Source organism: Oncorhynchus gorbuscha, unplaced genomic scaffold, assembly GCF_021184085.1.
Source record: "Oncorhynchus gorbuscha isolate QuinsamMale2020 ecotype Even-year unplaced genomic scaffold, OgorEven_v1.0 Un_scaffold_2490, whole genome shotgun sequence".
Lineage (NCBI taxonomy): Eukaryota > Metazoa > Chordata > Actinopteri > Salmoniformes > Salmonidae > Oncorhynchus > Oncorhynchus gorbuscha.
The window spans coordinates 42,501-62,500 of record NW_025746988.1 but is presented as its reverse complement, the minus strand read 5'-3'; the positions used below and the strand labels follow the sequence as shown (position 1 = coordinate 62,500).

Sequence of the window (20,000 nt, the reverse complement as noted above, 5' to 3'; positions counted from 1 at the left end):
ACACACACACACACACACACACACACACACACACACACACACCAACGTGCACACACACCCACACACCCACACACACACACACACACACACACACACACACACACACACACACACACCAACATGCACACACCAACACACACACACCAACATGCACACACACACACACACCAACATGCGCACACACACACACACACACACACACACACACACACACACACACACACACACACACACACACACACACACACACACACACACACACACACACACACACACACACACACACACACACACACACACACACACACACCAACATGCACACACACACACACCAACATGCACACACACACACACACCAACATGCACACACACACACACAAACATGCACACACACACACACCAACAGACACACCAACAGACACACCAACACACACACCAACATGCACAGACACACCAACAGACACAGACACACCAACAGACACACCAACAGACACGTGGTCTCACTTCTTTGATGGTGTTCTTGATCAGTCTGTTGGCTGTCTGCAGATCTTCAGGACTCCTGCTCTTCAGGAGTGTGGCTAACAACTGTAAACACACACACATTAAGAGACATAGGATAGAAGATCAACTAAAAAAGGCTCACACACACACACACACACACACACACACACACACACACACACACACACACACACACACACACACACACACACACACACACACACACACACACACACACACACACACACACACACACACACACACACACACACCTTGGCCTTGTCCTCCTGGTTGAACACAGAGTCCTCAACTCTCTGTGAGGGAGGAGGCATCACAATGGTGTCTGGGAGTTTAGGGTCCTTCTTCACAAGGCCTGAAGAACAGACACGGAGAGATAATGAGTGGTTGATTCCCCAAACGTCACCTGATTCTCTTTTACAGAGCCCGACCTTTGACCTGGGCCCACATGTTGTAACGATTCTATATCATAATGGACCTTGTTTTTTTTTTAAACATGCGCTGGGCCTCCTAAGGTATAGCGGTTCTGAGCAGTAACAGACCTCGTTTCCTGAGTGATAGGCCTCCTGCTTCTAAGGTATAGCGGTTCTGAGCAGTAACAGACCTCGTTTCCTGAGTGATAGGCCTCCTGGTTCTAAGGTATAGCGGTTCTGAGCAGTAACAGACCTCGTTTCCTGAGTGATAGGCCTCCTGGTTCTAAGGTATAGCGGTTCTGAGCAGTAACAGACCTCGTTTCCTGGGTGATAGGCCTCCTGGTTCTAAGGTATAGCGGTTCTGAGCAGTAACAGACCTCGTTTCCTGGGTGATAGGCCTCCTGGTTCTAAGGTATAGCGGTTCTGAGCAGTAACAGACCTCGTTTCCTGAGTGATAGGCCTCCTGGTTCTAAGGTGCTAGAGTTCTAAGGTATAATGGTTCTGAGCAGTAACAGACCTCGTTTCCTGAGTGATAGGCCTCCTGGTTCTAAGGTATAGCGGTTCTGAGCAGTAACAGACCTCGTTTCCTGAGTGATAGGCCTCCTGGTTCTAAGGTGCTAGAGTTCTAAGGTATAATGGTTCTGAGCAGTAACAGACCACGTTTCCTGAGTGATAGGCCTCCTGGTTCTAAGGTATAATGGTTCTGAGCAGTAACAGACCTCGTTTCCTGAGTGATAGGCCTCCTGGTTCTAAGGTATAGCGGTTCTGAGCAGTAACAGACCTCGTTTCCTGAGTGATAGGCCTCCTGGTTCTAAGGTATAATGGTTCTGAGTAGCGGTTAAAAGGCTCTGAGGTGTTGTAATGGACCTTGTTTCTTCAGCATGCGGTAGGCCTCCTGAATCTTGGGTTCTTCTTTGAGCCACAAAGTCCAGCTGTACAGAACCTCCGTCACCCTCAGCTTCACCTCCGCACCACTCCACTGACCCAGGAACTGTTAACACACACACACACACACACACACACACACACACACACACACACACACACACACACACACACACACACACACACACACACACACACACACACACACACACACACACACACACACACACACACACACACAGTTTCACCTCCGCACCACTCCACTGACCCAGGAACTGTTAACACACACACACAGTTTCAGCTTCACCTCCGCACCACTCCACTGACCTAGGAACTGTTAACACACACACACAATTTCAGCTTCACCTCCGCACCACTCCACTGACCCAGGAACTTTTAACACACACAGTTTCAGCTTCACCTCCGCACCACTCCACTGACCCAGGAACTGTTAAAACACACACAGTTTCAGCTTCACCTCCGCACCACTCCACTGACCCAGGAACTGTTAACACACACACACACACACACACACACACACAGTTTCAGCTTCACCTCCGCACCACTCCACTGACCCAGGAACTGTTAACACACACACACAGTTTCAGCTTCACCTCCGCACCACTCCACTGACCCAGGAACTGTTAAAACACACACACAGTTTCAGCTTCACCTCCGCACCACTGACCCAGGAACTGCAGATAAATCAATCACATTTATTTTCTAAAGCCCTTTATACTTCAGCAGCAGTCACACAGAGCTCTACAGTAACCCAGCCTAATCTACAGTAACCCAGCCTAATCTACAGTAACCCAGCCTAATCTACAGTAACCCAGCCTAAACTACAGTAACCCAGCCTAAACCACACAGAGGTCTACAGTAACCCAGCCTAATCTACAGTAACCCAGCCTAATCTACAGTAACCCAGCCTAATCTACAGTAACCCAGCCTAAACTACAGTAACCCAGCCTAAACCACACAGAGGTCTACAGTAACCCAGCCTAATCTACAGTAACCCAGCCTAAACTACAGTAACCCAGCCTAAACCACACAGAGCTCTAAAGTAACCCAGCCTAAACTACAGTAACCCAGCCTAAACTACAGTAACCCAGCCTAAACCACACAGAGGTCTACAGTAACCCAGCCTAATCTACAGTAACCCAGCCTAAACTACAGTAACCCAGCCTAAACCACACAGAGGTCTACAGTAACCCAGCCTAATCTACAGTAACCCAGCCTAAACTACAGTAACCCAGCCTAAACCACACAGAGGTCTACAGTAACCCAGCCTAATCTACAGTAACCCAGCCTAAACTACAGTAACCTCAGCCTAATCTACAGTAACCCAGCCTAAACTACAGTAACCCATCCTAAACCACACAGAGCTCTACAGTAAACCAGCCTAAACCACACAGAGCTCTACAGTAAACCAGCCTAAACCACACAGAGCTCTACAGTAACCCATCCTAAACCACACAGAGCTCTACAGTAACCCAGCCTAAACCACACAGAGCTCTACAGTAACCCAGCCTAAACCACACAGAGCTCTACAGTAACCCAGCCTAAACCACACAGAGCTCTACAGTAACCCATCCTAAACCACACAGAGCTTTACAGTAACCCAGCGTAAACCACACAGAGCTCTACAGTAACCCAGCCTAAACCACACAGAGCTCTACAGTAACCCAGCCTAAACCACACAGAGCTCTACAGTAACCCAGCCTAAACCACACAGAGCTCTACAGTAACCCATCCTAAACCACACAGAGCTCTACAGTAACCCAGCCTAAACCACACAGAGCTCTACAGTAACCCAGCCTAAACCACACAGAGCTCTACAGTAACCCAGCCTAAACCACACAGAGCTCTACAGTAACCCAGCCTAAACCACACAGAGCTCTACAGTAACCCATCCTAAACCACACAGAGCTCTACAGTAACCCAGCCTAAACCACACAGAGCTCTACAGTAACCCAGCCTAATAGGCTTCCATTTGGGATGACCACAGACACATTCCTTACAAAACCTTTGGGGTCATTCATACCTTTGGAGACAGGACTTTGATGAGTTCATTGAGGAAGCGGAACTTTGCCGCCTCACTGTGGAACCTCTTGCCACAGTTGTTCATGCAGGCTTCTAGAACCTGTGGGAAACAGTGATGTCAGAATTCTATAGGTTCTACAGGAAGTGTATCTACACTGTCTAGGAGCCCAAATGGAACATCTTTCCCTCCCAGTGAATGGAAGTGAATGAAACTAGTGGAACTGATCCCTTTAGGATCTGACCCCAGACGCAGCACAGGAAATACAGTTTATATTCAACAACCTTAGTTAACCATCAACAGGCATCACATGACCCCACACACACAGCCCTAATTAACAATGCCTTGGTCCCAAATGTCACCCTTTGCCGGCTCTGGTTAAAAGTAGTGCACTATATAGGGAATAGGGCTCTGGTCAAAAGTAGTGCACTATATAGGGAATAGGGCTCTGGTCAAAAGTAGTGCACTATATAGGGAATAGGGCTCTGGTCAAAAGTAGTGCACTATATAGGGAATAGGGCTCTGGTCAAAAGTAGTGCACTATATAGGGAATAGGGCTCTGGTCAAAAGTAGCGCACTATATAGGGAATAGGGCTCTGGTCAAAAGTAGTGCACTATATAGGGAATAGGGCTCTGGTCAAAAGTAGTGCACTATATAGGGAATAGGGCTCTGGTCTAAAGTAGTGCACTATATAGGGAATAGGGCTCTGGTCAAAAGTAGTGCACTATATAGGGAATAGGGCTCTGGTCAAAAGTAGTGCACTATATAGGGAATAGGGCTCTGGTCAAAAGTAGTGCACTATATAGGGAATAGGGCTCTGGTCAAAAGTAGCGCACTATATAGGGAATAGGGCTCTGGTCAAAAGTAGTGCACTATATAGGGAATAGGGCTCTGGTCAAAAGTAGTGCACTATATAGGGAATTGTCCTTAATGCTATTAGCCAATAGAAACACATCAAACAACAGATTGTCCTTAATGCTATTAGCCAATAGAAACACATCAAACAACAGATTGTCCTTAATGCTATTAGCCAATAGAAACACATCAAACAACAGATTGTCCTTAATGCTATTAGCCAATAGAAACACATCAAACAACAGATTGTCCTTAATGCTATGAGCCAATAGAAACACATCAAACAACAGATTGTCCTTAATGCTATTAGCCAATAGAAACACATCAAACAACAGATGGTCCTTAATGCTATTAGCCAATAGAAACACATCAAACAACAGATGGTCCTTAATGCTATGAGCCAATAGAAACACATCAAACAACAGATTGTCCTTAATGCTATGAGCCAATAGAAACACATCAAACAACAGATTGTCCTTAATGCTATTAGCCAATAGAAACACATCAAACATTTATTTATCCCCTTATTTTAGGCACTAAACTATCTCCATATATCCTTCCATTCATTAGTTAAACTGGTACAGGGGGACCTTCAGACGAGTCTCGTGGACGTCCTGGAGCAAAACGGAGAACGACATGGCGAGAGTCTCATCGTTCAATAGAATGGTCATCATGCTGCTGATCAGGACAAACCGTTCAGACGCTACTGACGTTTCCCTGAACAGACTGATTTGTGGGACGTCTCCTGGTCTGACTAACACCACTCTAGCTCTGTCACCTTTCACCTTTCACCTCAGACGTCTCCTGGTCTGACTAACACCACTCTAGCTCTGTCACCTTTCACCTTTCACCTCAGATGTCTCCTGGTCTGACTAACACCACTCTAGCTCTGTCACCTTTCACCTTTCACCTCAGACGTCTCCTGGTCTGACTAACACCCCTCTAGCTCTGTCACCTTTCACCTCAGACGTCTCCTGGTCTGACTAACACCACTCTAGCTCTGTCACCTTTCACCTCAGATGTCTCCTGGTCTGACTAACACCACTCTAGCTCTGTCACCTTTCACCTTTCACCTCAGACGTCTCCTGGTCTGACAAACACCACTCTAGCTCTGTCACCTTTCACCTCAGATGTCTCCTGGTCTGACTAACACCACTCTAGCTCTGTCACCTTTCACCTTTCACCTCAGACGTCTCCTGGTCTGACTAACACCACTCTAGCTCTGTCACCTTTCACCTTTCACCTCAGATGTCTCCTGGTCTGACTAACACCACTCTAGCTCTGTCACCTTTCACCTCAGATGTCTCCTGGTCTGACTAACACCACTCTAGCTCTGTCACCTTTCACCTCAGACGTCTCATGGTCTGACTAACACCACTCTAGCTCTGTCACCTTTCACCTTTCACCTCAGATGTCTCCTGGTCTGACTAACACCACTCTAGCTCTGTCACCTTTCACCTTTCACCTCAGACGTCTCCTGGTCTGACTAACACCGCTCTAGCTCTGTCACCTTTCACCTTTCACCTCAGACGTCTCCTGGTCTGACTAACACCACTCTAGCTCTGTCACCTTTCACCTCAGATGTCTCCTGGTCTGACTAACACCACTCTAGCTCTGTCACCTTTCACCTTTCACCTCAGACGTCTCCTGGTCTGACTAACACCACTCTAGCTCTGTCACCTTTCACCTCAGATGTCTCCTGGTCTGACTAACACCACTCTAGCTCTGTCACCTTTCACCTCAGACGTCTCCTGTTCTGACTAACACCACTCTAGCTCTGTCACCTTTCACCTTTCACCTCAGACGTCTCCTGGTCTGACTAACACCACTCTAGCTCTGTCACCTTTCACCTCAGAAGTCTCCTGGTCTGACTAACACCACTCTAGCTCTGTCACCTTTCACCTTTCACCTCAGACGTCTCCTGGTCTGACTAACACCACTCTAGCTCTGTCACCTTTCACCTCAGAAGTCTCCTGGTCTGACTAACACCACTCTAGCTCTGTCACCTTTCACCTTTCACCTCAGATGTCTCCTGGTCTGACTAACACCACTCTAGCTCTGTCACCTTTCACCTTTCACCTCAGACGTCTCCTGGTCTGACTAACACCGCTCTAGCTCTGTCACCTTTCACCTTTCACCTCAGACGTCTCCTGGTCTGACTAACACCGCTCTAGCTCTGTCACCTTTCACCTTTCACCTCAGACGTCTCCTGGTCTGACTAACACCACTCTAGCTCTGTCACCTTTCACCTCAGACGTCTCCTGGTCTGACTAACACCGCTCTAGCTCTGTCACCTTTCACCTCAGAAGTCTCCTGGTCTGACTAACACCACTCTAGCTCTGTCACCTTTCACCTCAGACGTCTCCTGGTCTGACTAACACCACTCTAGCTCTGTCACCTTTCACCTCAGACGTCTCCTGGTCTGACTAACACCACTCTAGCTCTGTCACCTTTCACCTTTCACCTCAGATGTCTCCTGGTCTGACAAACACCACTCTAGCTCTGTCACCTTTCACCTCAGACGTCTCCTGGTCTGACTAACACCACTCTAGCTCTGTCACCTTTCACCTCAGACGTCTCTTGGTCTGACTAACACCACTCTAGCTCTGTCACCTTTCACCTCAGATGTCTCCTGGTCTGACAAACACCACTCTAGCTCTGTCACCTTTCACCTTTCACCTCAGACGTCTCCTGGTCTGACTAACACCACTCTAGCTCTGTCACCTTTCACCTCAGACGTCTCCTGGTCTGACTAACACCACTCTAGCTCTGTCACCTTTCACCTCAGACGTCTCCTGGTCTGACTAACACCACTCTAGCTCTGTCACCTTTCACCTCAGACGTCTCCTGGTCTGACTAACACCACTCTAGCTCTGTCACCTTTCACCTTTCACCTCAGATGTCTCCTGGTCTGACAAACACCACTCTAGCTCTGTCACCTTTCACCTCAGACGTCTCCTGGTCTGACTAACACCACTCTAGCTCTGTCACCTTTCACCTCAGACGTCTCCTGGTCTGACTAACACCACTCTAGCTCTGTCACCTTTCACCTTTCACCTCAGATGTCTCCTGGTCTGACAAACACCACTCTAGCTCTGTCACCTTTCACCTCAGACGTCTCCTGGTCTGACTAACACCACTCTAGCTCTGTCACCTTTCACCTCAGACGTCTCCTGGTCTGACTAACACCACTCTAGCTCTGTCACCTTTCACCTTTCACCTCAGACGTCTCCTGGTCTGACTAACACCGCTCTAGCTCTGTCACCTTTCACCTTTCACCTCAGACGTCTCCTGGTCTGACTAACACCGCTCTAGCTCTGTCACCTTTCACCTTTCACCTCAGACGTCTCCTGGTCTGACTAACACCACTCTAGCTCTGTCACCTTTCACCTCAGACGTCTCCTGGTCTGACTAACACCGCTCTAGCTCTGTCACCTTTCACCTTTCACCTCAGATGTCTCCTGGTCTGACTAACACCACTCTAGCTCTGTCACCTTTCACCTTTCACCTCAGATGTCTCCTGGTCTGACAAACACCACTCTAGCTCTGTCACCTTTCACCTTTCACCTCAGACGTCTCCTGGTCTGACTAACACCACTCTAGCTCTGTCACCTTTCACCTCAGACGTCTCCTGGTCTGACTAACACCACTCTAGCTCTGTCACCTTTCACCTCAGATGTCTCCTGGTCTGACTAACACCACTCTAGCTCTGTCACCTTTCACCTTTCACCTCAGATGTCTCCTGGTCTGACAAACACCACTCTAGCTCTGTCACCTTTCACCTCAGACGTCTCCTGGTCTGACTAACACCACTCTAGCTCTGTCACCTTTCACCTCAGACGTCTCTTGGTCTGACTAACACCACTCTAGCTCTGTCACCTTTCACCTCAGATGTCTCCTGGTCTGACAAACACCACTCTAGCTCTGTCACCTTTCCCCTCAGACGTCTCCTGGTCTGTAAAAACAACGCTCTAGCTCTGTCACCTTTCACCTCAGATGTGAAGATATCGGCGGACAGTAGATCTCCAGGAAGAGAGTTGGACTGAAAACCCACAGGACAGTAGATCTCCAGGAAGAGGGTTGGACTGAAAACCTACAGGACAGTAGATCTCCAGGAAGAGGGTTGGACTGAAAACCTACAGGACAGTAGATCTCCAGGAAGAGGGACTGAAAACCCACAGGACAGTAGATCTCCAGGAAGAGGGACTGAAAATCCACAGGACAGTAGATCTCCAGGAAGAGGGTTGGACTGAAACCCTACAGGACAGTAGATCTCCAGGAAGAGGGACTGAAAACCCACAGGACAGTAGATCTCCAGGAAGAGGGTTGGACTGAAACCCTACAGGACAGTAGATCTCCAGGAAGAGGGTTGGACTGAAAACCTACAGGACAGTAGATCTCCAGGAAGAGGGTTGGACTGAAAACCTACAGGACAGTAGATCTCCAGGAAGAGGGTTGGACTGAAAACCTACAGGACAGTAGATCTCCAGGAAGAGGGTTGGACTGAAAACCTACAGGACAGTAGATCTCCAGGAAGAGGGACTGAAAACCTACAGATCTTCAGGAAGAGGGTTGGACAGACCTGGTCTATGTCATGGAAAGAGTTTCCTAATGAGTTCGTAATGTTTTGTGTAGTCAGTGTGTAGGGAACAGGGTGCATACATTGACAGACAGCCCCAGACAGTGTGTAGACTGAACTCTCTCCTCTCATTCCAGTTCTCTCTCTCCTCTCGTTCCAGTTCTCTCTCTCCTCTCGTTCCAGTTCTCTCTCTCCTCTCGTTCCAGTTCTCGCTCTCCTCTCGTTCCAGTTCTCTCTCTCCTCTCGTTCCAGTTCTCTCTCTCCTCTCGTTCCAGTTCTCTCTCTCCTCTCGTTCCAGTTCTCTCTCTGCTCTCGTTCCAGTTCTCTCTCTCCTCTCGTTCCAGTTCTCTCTCTCCTCTCGTTCCAGTTCTCTCTCTCCTCTCGTTCCAGTTCTCTCTCTCCTCTAGTTCCAGTTCTCTCTCCTCTCGTTCCAGTTCTCTCTCTCCTCTAGTTCCAGTTCTCTCTCTCCTCTAGTTCCAGTTCTCTCTCTCCTCTCGTTACAGTTCTCTCTCTCGCTTCACTAACTAGCAACGCGTGAAACCCTGGGCGCTCCTTCACGTGACAGAACCCACAAGAGCCAAGAGAAGCCACACAATGCATTTCCTTCATATCTTTCAACCTCTTACTGTGAGGGCCTGCAGAGCCTCTCTCTGCTGAGGAGACTGGAACTTCTGTTATGTAGAGGGAGTTTTACAACAGTATTATATAGTTATTACTATAGTATAATAATATGATGGTGTGTTATCTTACTGTGAGGGCCTGAAGAGCCTCTCTCTGCTGAGGAGACTGGATCTTGTGGGCCAGGAGACGAGTGGCAACCTGAGGACTGGGAATAGGAGAGTAGATGTATAAACTAGCAGTATTTTCTAAAACTAATACTACATTATATACAACATGAAAGATATCTGGTAAAAAAACAGAGTGCATTTAGAATCCCTGTGGCCTACTGCTATACAATCAGAGGGCATTTAGAATCCCTATAATATATAATAATATAATAATAATAATATATGCCATTTAGCAGACGCTTTTATCCAAAGCGACTTACAGTCATGTGTGCATACATTCTACATATGGGTGGTCCCGGGAATCGAACCCACTACCCTGGCGTTACAAGCGCCATGCTCTACCAACTGAGCCACAGTTGTGATGACCGATGCCGAGCCTGTAGAATCCCTGTAGCCTACTGCTATACAATCAGAGGGCATTTAGAATCCCTGTGGCCTACTGCTATACAATCAGAGGGCATTTAGAATCCCTGTGGCCTACTGCTATACAATCAGAGGGCATTTAGAATCCCTGTAGTCTACTGCTATACAATCAGAGTGCATTTAGAATCCCTGTGGCCTACTGCTATACAATCAGAGGGCATTTAGAATCTCTGTAGACTACTGCTATACAATCAGAGGGCATTTAGAATCCCTGTAGCCTACTGCTATACAATCAGGGGGCATTTAGAATCCCTGTAGCCTACTGCTATACAATCAGAGGGCATTTAGAATCCCTGTAGTCTACTGCTATACAATCAGAGGGCATTTAGAATCCCTGTGGCCTACTGCTATACAATCAGAGGGCATTTAGAATCCCTGTAGCCTACTGCTATACAATCAGAGGGCATTTAGAATCCCTGTGGCCTACTGCTATACAATCAGAGGGCATTTAGAATCCCTGTAGCCTACTGCTATACAATCAGAGGGCATTTAGAATCCCTGTAGCCTACTGCTATACAATCAGAGGGCATTTAGAATCCCTGTAGTCTACTGCTATACAATCAGAGGGCATTTAGAATCCCTGTAGCCTACTGCTATACAATCAGAGGGCATTTAGAATCCCTGTAGTCTACTGCTATACAATCAGAGGGCATTTAGAATCCCTGTAGTCTACTGCTATACAATCAGAGGGCATTTAGAATCCCTGTAGCCTACTGCTATACAATCAGAGGGCATTTAGAATCCCTGTAGTCTACTGCTATACAATCAGAGGGCATTTAGAATCCCTGTAGTCTACTGCTATACAATCAGAGGGCATTTAGAATCCCTGTAGCCTACTGCTATACAATCAGAGGGCATTTAGAATCCCTGTGGCCTACTGCTATACAATCAGAGTGCATTTAGAATCCCTGTAGTCTACTGCTATACAATCAGAGTGCATTTAGAATCCCTGTAGTCTACTGCTATACAATCAGAGGGCATTTAGAATCCCTGTGGCCTACTGCTATACAATCAGAGGGCATTTAGAATCCCTGTGGCCTACTGCTATACAATCAGAGGGCATTTAGAATCCCTGTGGCCTACTGCTATACAATCAGAGGGCATTTAGAATCCCTGTAGTCTACTGCTATACAATCAGAGGGCATTTAGAATCCCTGTGGCCTACTGCTATACAATCAGAGGGCATTTAGAATCCCTGTGGCCTACTGCTATACAATCAGAGGGCATTTAGAATCCCTGTGGCCTACTGCTATACAATCAGAGGGCATTTAGAATCCCTGTGGCCTACTGCTATACAATCAGAGGGCATTTAGAATCCCTGTAGCCTACTGCTATACAATCAGAGGGCATTTAGAATCCCTGTGGCCTACTGCTATACAATCAGAGGGCATTTATAATCCCTGTAGCCTACTGCTATACAATCAGAGGGCATTTATAATCCCTGTAGCCTACTGCTATACAATCAGAGGGCATGTAGAATCCCTGTAGCCTACTGCTATACAATCAGAGGGCATTTAGAATCCCTGTAGCCTACTGCTATACAATCAGAGGGCATTTAGAATCCCTGTAGCCTACTGCGCCTACTGCTATACAATCAGAGGGCATTTAGAATCCCTGTAGCCTACTGCTAAACAATCAGAGGGCATTTAGAATCCCTGTAGCCTACTGCTATACAATCAGAGGGCATTTAGAATCCCTGTAGTCTACTGCTATACAATCAGAGGGCATTTAGAATCCCTGTGGCCTACTGCTATACAATCAGAGGGCATTTAGAATCCCTGTAGCCTACTGCTATACAATCAGAGGGCATTTAGAATCCCTGTAGTCTACTGCTATACAATCAGAGGGCATTTAGAATCCCTGTAGCCTACTGCTATACAATCAGAGGGCATTTAGAATCCCTGTAGTCTACTGCTATACAATCAGAGGGCATTTAGAATCCCTGTAGTCTACTGCTATACAATCAGAGGGCATTTAGAATCCCTGTAGCCTACTGCTATACAATCAGAGGGCATTTAGAATCCCTGTAGTCTACTGCTATACAATCAGAGTGCATTTAGAATCCCTGTAGCCTACTGCTGTACAATCAGAGGGCATTTAGAATCCCTGTAGTCTACTGCTATACAATCAGAGGGCATTTAGAATCCCTGTAGCCTACTGCTATACAATCAGAGGGCATTTAGAATCCCTGTAGTCTACTGCTATACAATCAGAGGGCATGTAGAATCCCTGTAGTCTACTGCTATACAATCAGAGGGCATTTAGAATCCCTGTAGCCTACTGCTATACAATCAGAGGGCATTTAGAATCCCTGTAGCCTACTGCTGTACAATCAGAGTGCATTTAGAATCCCTGTAGCCTACTGCTATACAATCAGAGGGCATTTAGAATCCCTATGGCCTACTGCTATACAATCAGAGGGCATTTAGAATCCCTGTAGTCTACTGCTATACAATCAGAGGGCATTTAGAATCCCTGTAGCCTACTGCTATACAATCAGAGGGCATTTAGAATCCCTGTAGCCTACTGCTATACAATCAGAGGGCATTTATAATCCCTGTAGCCTACTGCTATACAATCAGAGGGCATGTAGAATCCCTGTAGCCTACTGCTAAACAATCAGAGGGCATTTATAATCCCTGTAGCCTACTGCTATACAATCAGAGGGCATTTATAATCCCTGTAGCCTACTGCTATACAATCAGAGGGCATTTATAATCCCTGTAGCCTACTGCTATACAATCAGAGGGCATGTAGAATCCCTGTAGCCTACTGCTAAACAATCAGAGGGCATTTAGAATCCCTGTAGCTTACTGCTAAACAATCAGAGGGCATTTAGAATCCCTGTAGTCTACTGCTATACAATCAGAGGGCATTTATAATCCCTTTAGCCTACTGCTATACAATCAGAGGGCATTTATAATCCCTGTAGCCTACTGCTATACAATCAGAGGGCATTTATAATCCCTGTATCCTACTGCTATACAATCAGAGGGCATTTATAATCCCTGTAGCCTACTGCTATACAATCAGAGGGCATTTATAATCCCTGTAGCCTACTGCTATACAATCAGAGGGCATTTATAATCCCTGTAGTCTACTGCTGTACAATCAGAGGGCATTTAGAATCCCTGTAGCCTACTGCTGTACAATCAGAGGGCATTTAGAATCCCTGTCGTCTACTGCTGTACAATCAGAGGGCATTTAGAATCCCTGTAGCCTACTGCTGTACAATCAGAGGGCATTTAGAATCCCTGTAGTCTACTGCTATACAATCAGAGGGCATTTAGAATCCCTGTAGTCTACTGCTATACAATCAGAGGGCATTTAGAATCCCTGTAGCCTACTGCTAAACAATCAGAGGGCATTTAGAATCCCTGTAGTCTACTGCTATACAATCAGAGGGCATTTAGAATCCCTGTAGTCTACTGCTGTACAATCAGAAGGCATTTAGAATCCCTGTAGCCTACTGCTATACAATCAGAGGGCATTTAGAATCCCTGTAGTCTACTGCTATACATTCAGAGGGCATTTAGAATCCCTGTAGTCTACTGCTATACAATCAGAGGGCATTTAGAATCCCTGTAGCCTACTGCTGTACAATCAGAGTGCATTTAGAATCCCTGTAGTCTACTGCTATACAATCAGAGGGCATTTAGAATCCCTGTAGTCTACTGCTATACAATCAGAGGGCATTTAGAATCCCTGTAGTCTACTGCTATACAATCAGAGGGCATTTAGAATCCCTGTGGCCTACTGCTATACAATCAGAGGGCATTTAGAATCCCTGTAGCCTACTGCTATACAATCAGAGGGCATTTAGAATCCCTGTAGCCTACTGCTATACAATCAGAGGGCATTTAGAATCCCTGTGGCCTACTGCTATACAATCAGAGGGCATTTAGAATCCCTGTAGTCTACTGCTATACAATCAGAGGGCATTTAGAATCCCTGTAGCCTACTGCTATACAATCAGAGGGCATTTAGAATCCCTGTAGCCTACTGCTATACAATCAGAGGGCATTTAGAATCCCTGTGGCCTACTGCTATACAATCAGAGGGCATTTAGAATCCCTGTAGCCTACTGCTATACAATCAGAGGGCATTTAGAATCCCTGTAGCCTACTGCTATACAATCAGAGGGCATTTAGAATCCCTGTAGCCTACTGCTATACAATCAGAGGGTATTTAGAATCCCTATGGCCTACTGCTATACAATCAGATGGCATTTAGAATCCCTGTAGTCTACTGCTATACAATCAGAGGGTATTTAGAATCCCTGTAGTCTACTGCTATACAATCAGAGGGCATTTAGAATCCCTGTGGCCTACTGCTGTACCTATTCCCTATATAAATAATAGGTTGTCCTGGTCATAAGCTGCCGTCAGGGGACACAGCCATAGTGTTTGCTCACCCATCAGCCTCCTGGTTGACCTGGTCATAGAAGCCCTGGATACTGTCCCACCTGTCTTCTGAGTTAGACGGGTCTGTGGCCTTGTCTGAGAGAGAGAGAGAAGAGAGAGAAGAGAGAAGAGAGAGATAGAGAAAGAGAGAGAAGATAAAGAGAGAGAGAGAAAGGAGAGGAGAGAGAAAAAAGAGAGGAGAGAGAAAAAAGAGGAGAGAAAAAAGAGGAGAGGGAGAGAAAAGAGAGAGAGAGAAGGAAGAGAGAGAGGAGAGAGAAAAGAGAGAGAAAAGAGAGAGAGAGAAAGGAGAGGAGAGGGAGAGAGAAAAGAGAGAGAGAGAAGGAAGAGAGAGAGGAGAGAGAAAAGAGAGAGAGAGAAGGAAGAGAGAGAGGAGAGAGAAAAGAGAGAGAAAATAGAGAGAGAGAAAGGAGAGGAGAGGGAGAGAGAGAGAAAAGAGAGAGAGAGAAGGAAGAGAGAGAGGAGAGAGAAAGGAGAGGAGAGAAAAAAGAGGAGAGAAGGAAGAGAGAGAAAGAGAGAGAGAGAGAAAAGAGAGAAAAGAGAAAGAAAAGAGGAGAGAAAAAAGAGGAGAGAAGGAAGAGAGAGAAAAGGAGAGAGAGAGAGAGAAAAGAGAGAGAGAGAAGGAAGAGAGAGAGGAGAGAGAAAAGAGAGAAAAAAGAGAGAGAGAGAAAAGAGAGAGAGAAGAGGAGAGAGAGAGGAGAGAGAAAAAAGAGAGAGAGAAAAAAGAGGAGAGAAAAAAGAGGAGAGGGAGAGAGAAAAGAGAGAGAGAGAAGGAAGAGAGAGAGGAGAGAGAAAAGAGAGAGAAAAGAGAGAGAGAGAAAGGAGAGGAGAGGGAGAGAGAAAAGAGAGAGAGAGAAGGAAGAGAGAGAGGAGAGAGAAAAGAGAGAGAGAAGGAAGAGAGAGAGGAGAGAGAAAAGAGAGAGAAAATAGAGAGAGAGAAAGGAGAGGAGAGGGAGAGAGAGAGAAAAGAGAGAGAGAGAAGGAAGAGAGAGAGGAGAGAGAAAAGAGAGAGAGAGAAGGAAGAGAGAGAGGAGAGAGAAAGGAGAGGAGAGAAAAAAGAGGAGAGAAGGAAGAGAGAGAAAGAGAGAGAGAGAGAAAAGAGAGAAAAGAGAAAGAAAAGAGGAGAGAAAAAGAGGAGAGAAGGAAGAGAGAGAAAATGAGAGAGAGAGAGAGAAAAGAGAGAGAGAGAAGGAAGAGAGAGAGGAGAGAGAAAGGAGAGGAGAGAAAAAAGAGGAGAGAAGGAAGAGAGAGAAAAGGAGAGAGAGAGAGAAAAGAGAGAGAGAGAAAAGAGAGAGAGAAGAAAGAGAGAGAGGAGAGAGAAAAGGAGAGAGAGAAAGAAAAGAGAGAAAAGAGAGAGAGAAAAGAGAGGAGAGAGAGAAAAGAGAGAAAAGAGAGAGAGAAAAGAGAGGAGAGAGAGAAAAGAGAAAAGAGAGAGAAAAGGAGAGAGAGAGGAGAGAGAGAAAAGAGAGGAGAGAGAGAGAAAGGAGCCTATCAGCCTAGCTTTGCATTAGATGGGTCTGTGACCTGCCTGGGATATAAATAGAAACAAATATAGAAGAAGAAAAACAAACGTTTATCCGTCTGATCAAAGGAAGGTCCCTGCAAGTGTGTATTCTACAATGACGATGTTGTAACATTGAACTAGAACCGGAAGCTCACTGTGCCTTGTAGTGGGTGTAGTCAGTGGTGTACTTTAAAGTACTAATACTGAGGGTCTTTACCAGAGAACATCCCTGGTCATCCCTACTGCCTCTGATCTGGTGGACTCACTAAACACATGCTTCGTTTGTACATTATGTATTGAGTATTGGAGCGTGTCCCTGGCTAGCCGTAAATTGTTTATAAAAAAAATACGAATATTTATTTTTTAAATGGTCCCGTCTGGTTTGCTTTAATATAAGGAATTTGAAATGATTTATACTTTCACTTTTGATACTTAATAATATTTTAGCATTTACATTTGATACTTATATTTAAAAACCAAAATACTTTTACCCGTGTAGGATTTTACTGGGTGACTTTCACTTGGACTATAAAAGGTATCTTTTACTCAAGTATGAGAAGTTGCGTACTTTTTCCACCGCTGGGTGTTGGTTAGTCGAAGGAAAGGAGAAGATTTTAAAAAAACATCTGGATGAGCGCGTGACTGGCTGATAGATGTTTCTTTCTCATACTTCCTGTTCTTTCAGAGCTATTTGGTTGCGTTTAAAAATTAACATATTGGTAATACATTATAAAACATGCCCATCACAATCAAACTTGAACTATTTATTCTATAATTCCCTCCGCGGAATTTGCTACAAAGTAAACATGAGATGTAAAACGCCACTTCAATGCAGCGCGACAACAAGGCAGTTTCAACTACAGTTACAGCAGCTGTAAATATCGCTCGCCATATTTGCAAGCGCTCATACAAATGACGAGACATAAAGCCTGTTTATTAAACTGGCTCGACTAAGGTTCGACTTTCAGTCACGCACAACTTCAAGATACAACATTTCCAAATGTGAACCACAAGACAAGTTATTGTCAAACGACAAAAATATACAATCGCACTACTATAAAGACATACATCAAACAAACTCTCTGAAGAAAAATATATATATAATAATTCCCCGTGTCATCTAACTCACTCAGCCACGACTCTAGGCTCTCTCCGCCACTGTCTCCGGTCGCCATGGCCTTTGCTGTCGCCTTCCCCCGGTACTCGGTGACTTCTCAAAACTTCACACCGTCCTCTTAGCGGGCGGAAAGAAGTGTCAACTCGTCTAGAGAGACCAGCTCACAGCCGCGACATGTGACTCGAGTTGCTTAGTCAGAAGTTATGACGTTCCAAATGGTACCCTATTCATAGTACGCTCACTTTAACCAGATCCTTACGGTTAAAAATAGTGCACTATTAAAAGAAAAGGGTGTAATTTGGAACGTAAGTCGCATTGCCAGTTATATTACAACTTCTCCGCGGCTGAGCTACATCCCTATGCTATGCAACGTAAACACGTTTTTTTCCACAGCAGGTTTTTGAAAATATGTCACAACTTTTCCTTGGTGGTTTATGAGTTTGAGCTATAATAATATAATAATATATATATATAATAATACAAATGTATTTATTTAATTTAACCTGTATTTGATCAGGGAGTAATACTGAGACCAATGTCTCTTTTACAGATGAGCCTTGAAGTAGATCAGGTCCAGAATACCAATATAAATACCCAAATACAAGCAGAAAGAAAACCAATATAAATACCCAAAATACAAGCAGAAAGAAAACCAATATAAATACCCAACTACAAGCAGAAAGAAAACCAATATAAATACCCAAATACAAGCAGAAAGAAAAACAATATAAATACCCAAATACAAGCAGAAAGAAAACCAATATAAATACCAAAATACAAGCAGAAAGAAAAACAATATAAATACCCAAAATACTCCTCAATCAGCTTTCTGAACCTAGAGACACCAGAACAGACAGATTCATCAGTAATAATGTCCTCAATCAGCTTTCTGAACCTAGAGACACCAGGACAGATTCATCAGTAATAATGTCCTCAATCAGCTTTCTGAACTTAGAGACACCAGAACAAACAGATTCGAGAACATTTTGAAGACTGTTCCACAAATAAGGTGCAAGACTAAAGGCTGATGTACCGAACTCAGTAGAGACTAAAGGAGTTGCCAGAGTTAACCATCCCTGAGACCGGGTGTGGTAAACAGGTTAGCTACGGTGAGACTTTTATTTTCTAAAAATGCTTTATAAAATGAAAACACACCAACTTACCATATATCTAACATAACTATCATTCTATCTTTTTTTTTTAAATGTATTTTTAACCTTTATTTAACAAGGCAGTTAAGAACAAATTCTAATTTACAATAATGACCTTGTTCAGGGGCAGAACGACAGATTTTTACCTCGTCAGCTCTGGGATTCGATCTCGCAACCACTTCAGTCACCGTACTCTAACCACTAGGCTACCTGCCGCCCCTCCACTCTAACCACTAGGCTACCTGCCGCCCCTCCACTCTAACCACTAGGCTACCTGCCGCCCCTCCACTCTAACCACTAGGCTACCTGCCGCCCCTCCACTCTAACCACTAGGCTACCTGCCGCCCCTCCACTCTAACCACTAGGCTACCTGCCGCCCCTCCACTCTAACCACTAGGCTACCTGCCGCCCCTCCACTCTAACCACTAGGCTACCTGCCGCCCCTCCACTCTAACCACTAGGCTACCTGCCGCCCCTACACTCTAACCACTAGGCTACCTGCCGCCCCTACACTCTAACCACTAGGCTACCTGCCGCCCCTCCACTCTAACCACTAGGCTACCTGCCGCCCCTCCACTCTAACCACTAGGCTACCTGCCGCCCCTCCACTCTAACCACTAGGCTACCTGCCGCCCCTCCACTCTAACCACTAGGCTACCTGCCGCCCCTACACTCTAACCACTAGGCTACCTGCCGCCCCTACACTCTAACCACTAGGCTACCTGCCATCCCCTACACTCTAACCACTAGGCTACCTGCCACCCCTACACTCTAACCACTAGGCTACCTGCCGCCCCTACACTCTAACCACTAGGCTACCTGCCGCCCTCCACTCTAACCACTAGGCTACCTGCCGCCCCTCCACTCTAACCACTAGGCTACCTGCCGCCCCTACACTCTAACCACTAGGCTACCTGCCGCCCCTACACTCTAACCACTAGGCTACCTGCCGCCCTACACTCTAACCACTAGGCTACCTGCCGCCCCTACACTCTAACCACTAGGCTACCTGCCACCCCTACACTCTAACCACTAGGCTACCTGCCACCCCTACACTCTAACCACTAGGCTACCTGCCACCCCTACACTCTAACCACTAGGCTACCTGCCACCCCTACACTCTAACCACTAGGCTACCTGCCGCCCCTACACTCTAACCACTAGGCTACCTGTTACCCCTACACTCTAACCACTAGGCTACCTGCTACCCCTACACTCTAACCACTAGGCTACCTGCCACCCCTACACTCTAACCACTAGGCTACCTGCCACCCCTACACTCTAACCACTAGGCTACCTGTTA

General features: G+C 46.0%; 1 protein-coding gene across 1 annotated transcript in view; it reads right to left on the bottom strand.

Moving 5' to 3' along the window:
• The window catches only part of LOC124025861 (ADP-ribosylation factor-binding protein GGA2-like), a 20,069-nt gene extending 2,352 nt beyond the window's left edge, over positions 1-17,717 (bottom strand). Inside the window, exons 1-7 of the mRNA XM_046339177.1 lie at positions 17,559-17,717; positions 14,919-15,003; positions 10,044-10,119; positions 3,862-3,960; positions 1,800-1,923; positions 774-874; positions 505-585 (exon numbers count right to left, since the gene is read on the bottom strand). Coding sequence (XP_046195133.1) covers positions 505-585; positions 774-874; positions 1,800-1,923; positions 3,862-3,960; positions 10,044-10,119; positions 14,919-15,003; positions 17,559-17,604 — 612 coding nt within the window. The 5' untranslated portion in view covers positions 17,605-17,717. The remainder of the gene's footprint in view (positions 1-504; positions 586-773; positions 875-1,799; positions 1,924-3,861; positions 3,961-10,043; positions 10,120-14,918; positions 15,004-17,558) is intronic.
• Between the last annotated feature and the right edge of the window lie 2,283 nt (positions 17,718-20,000).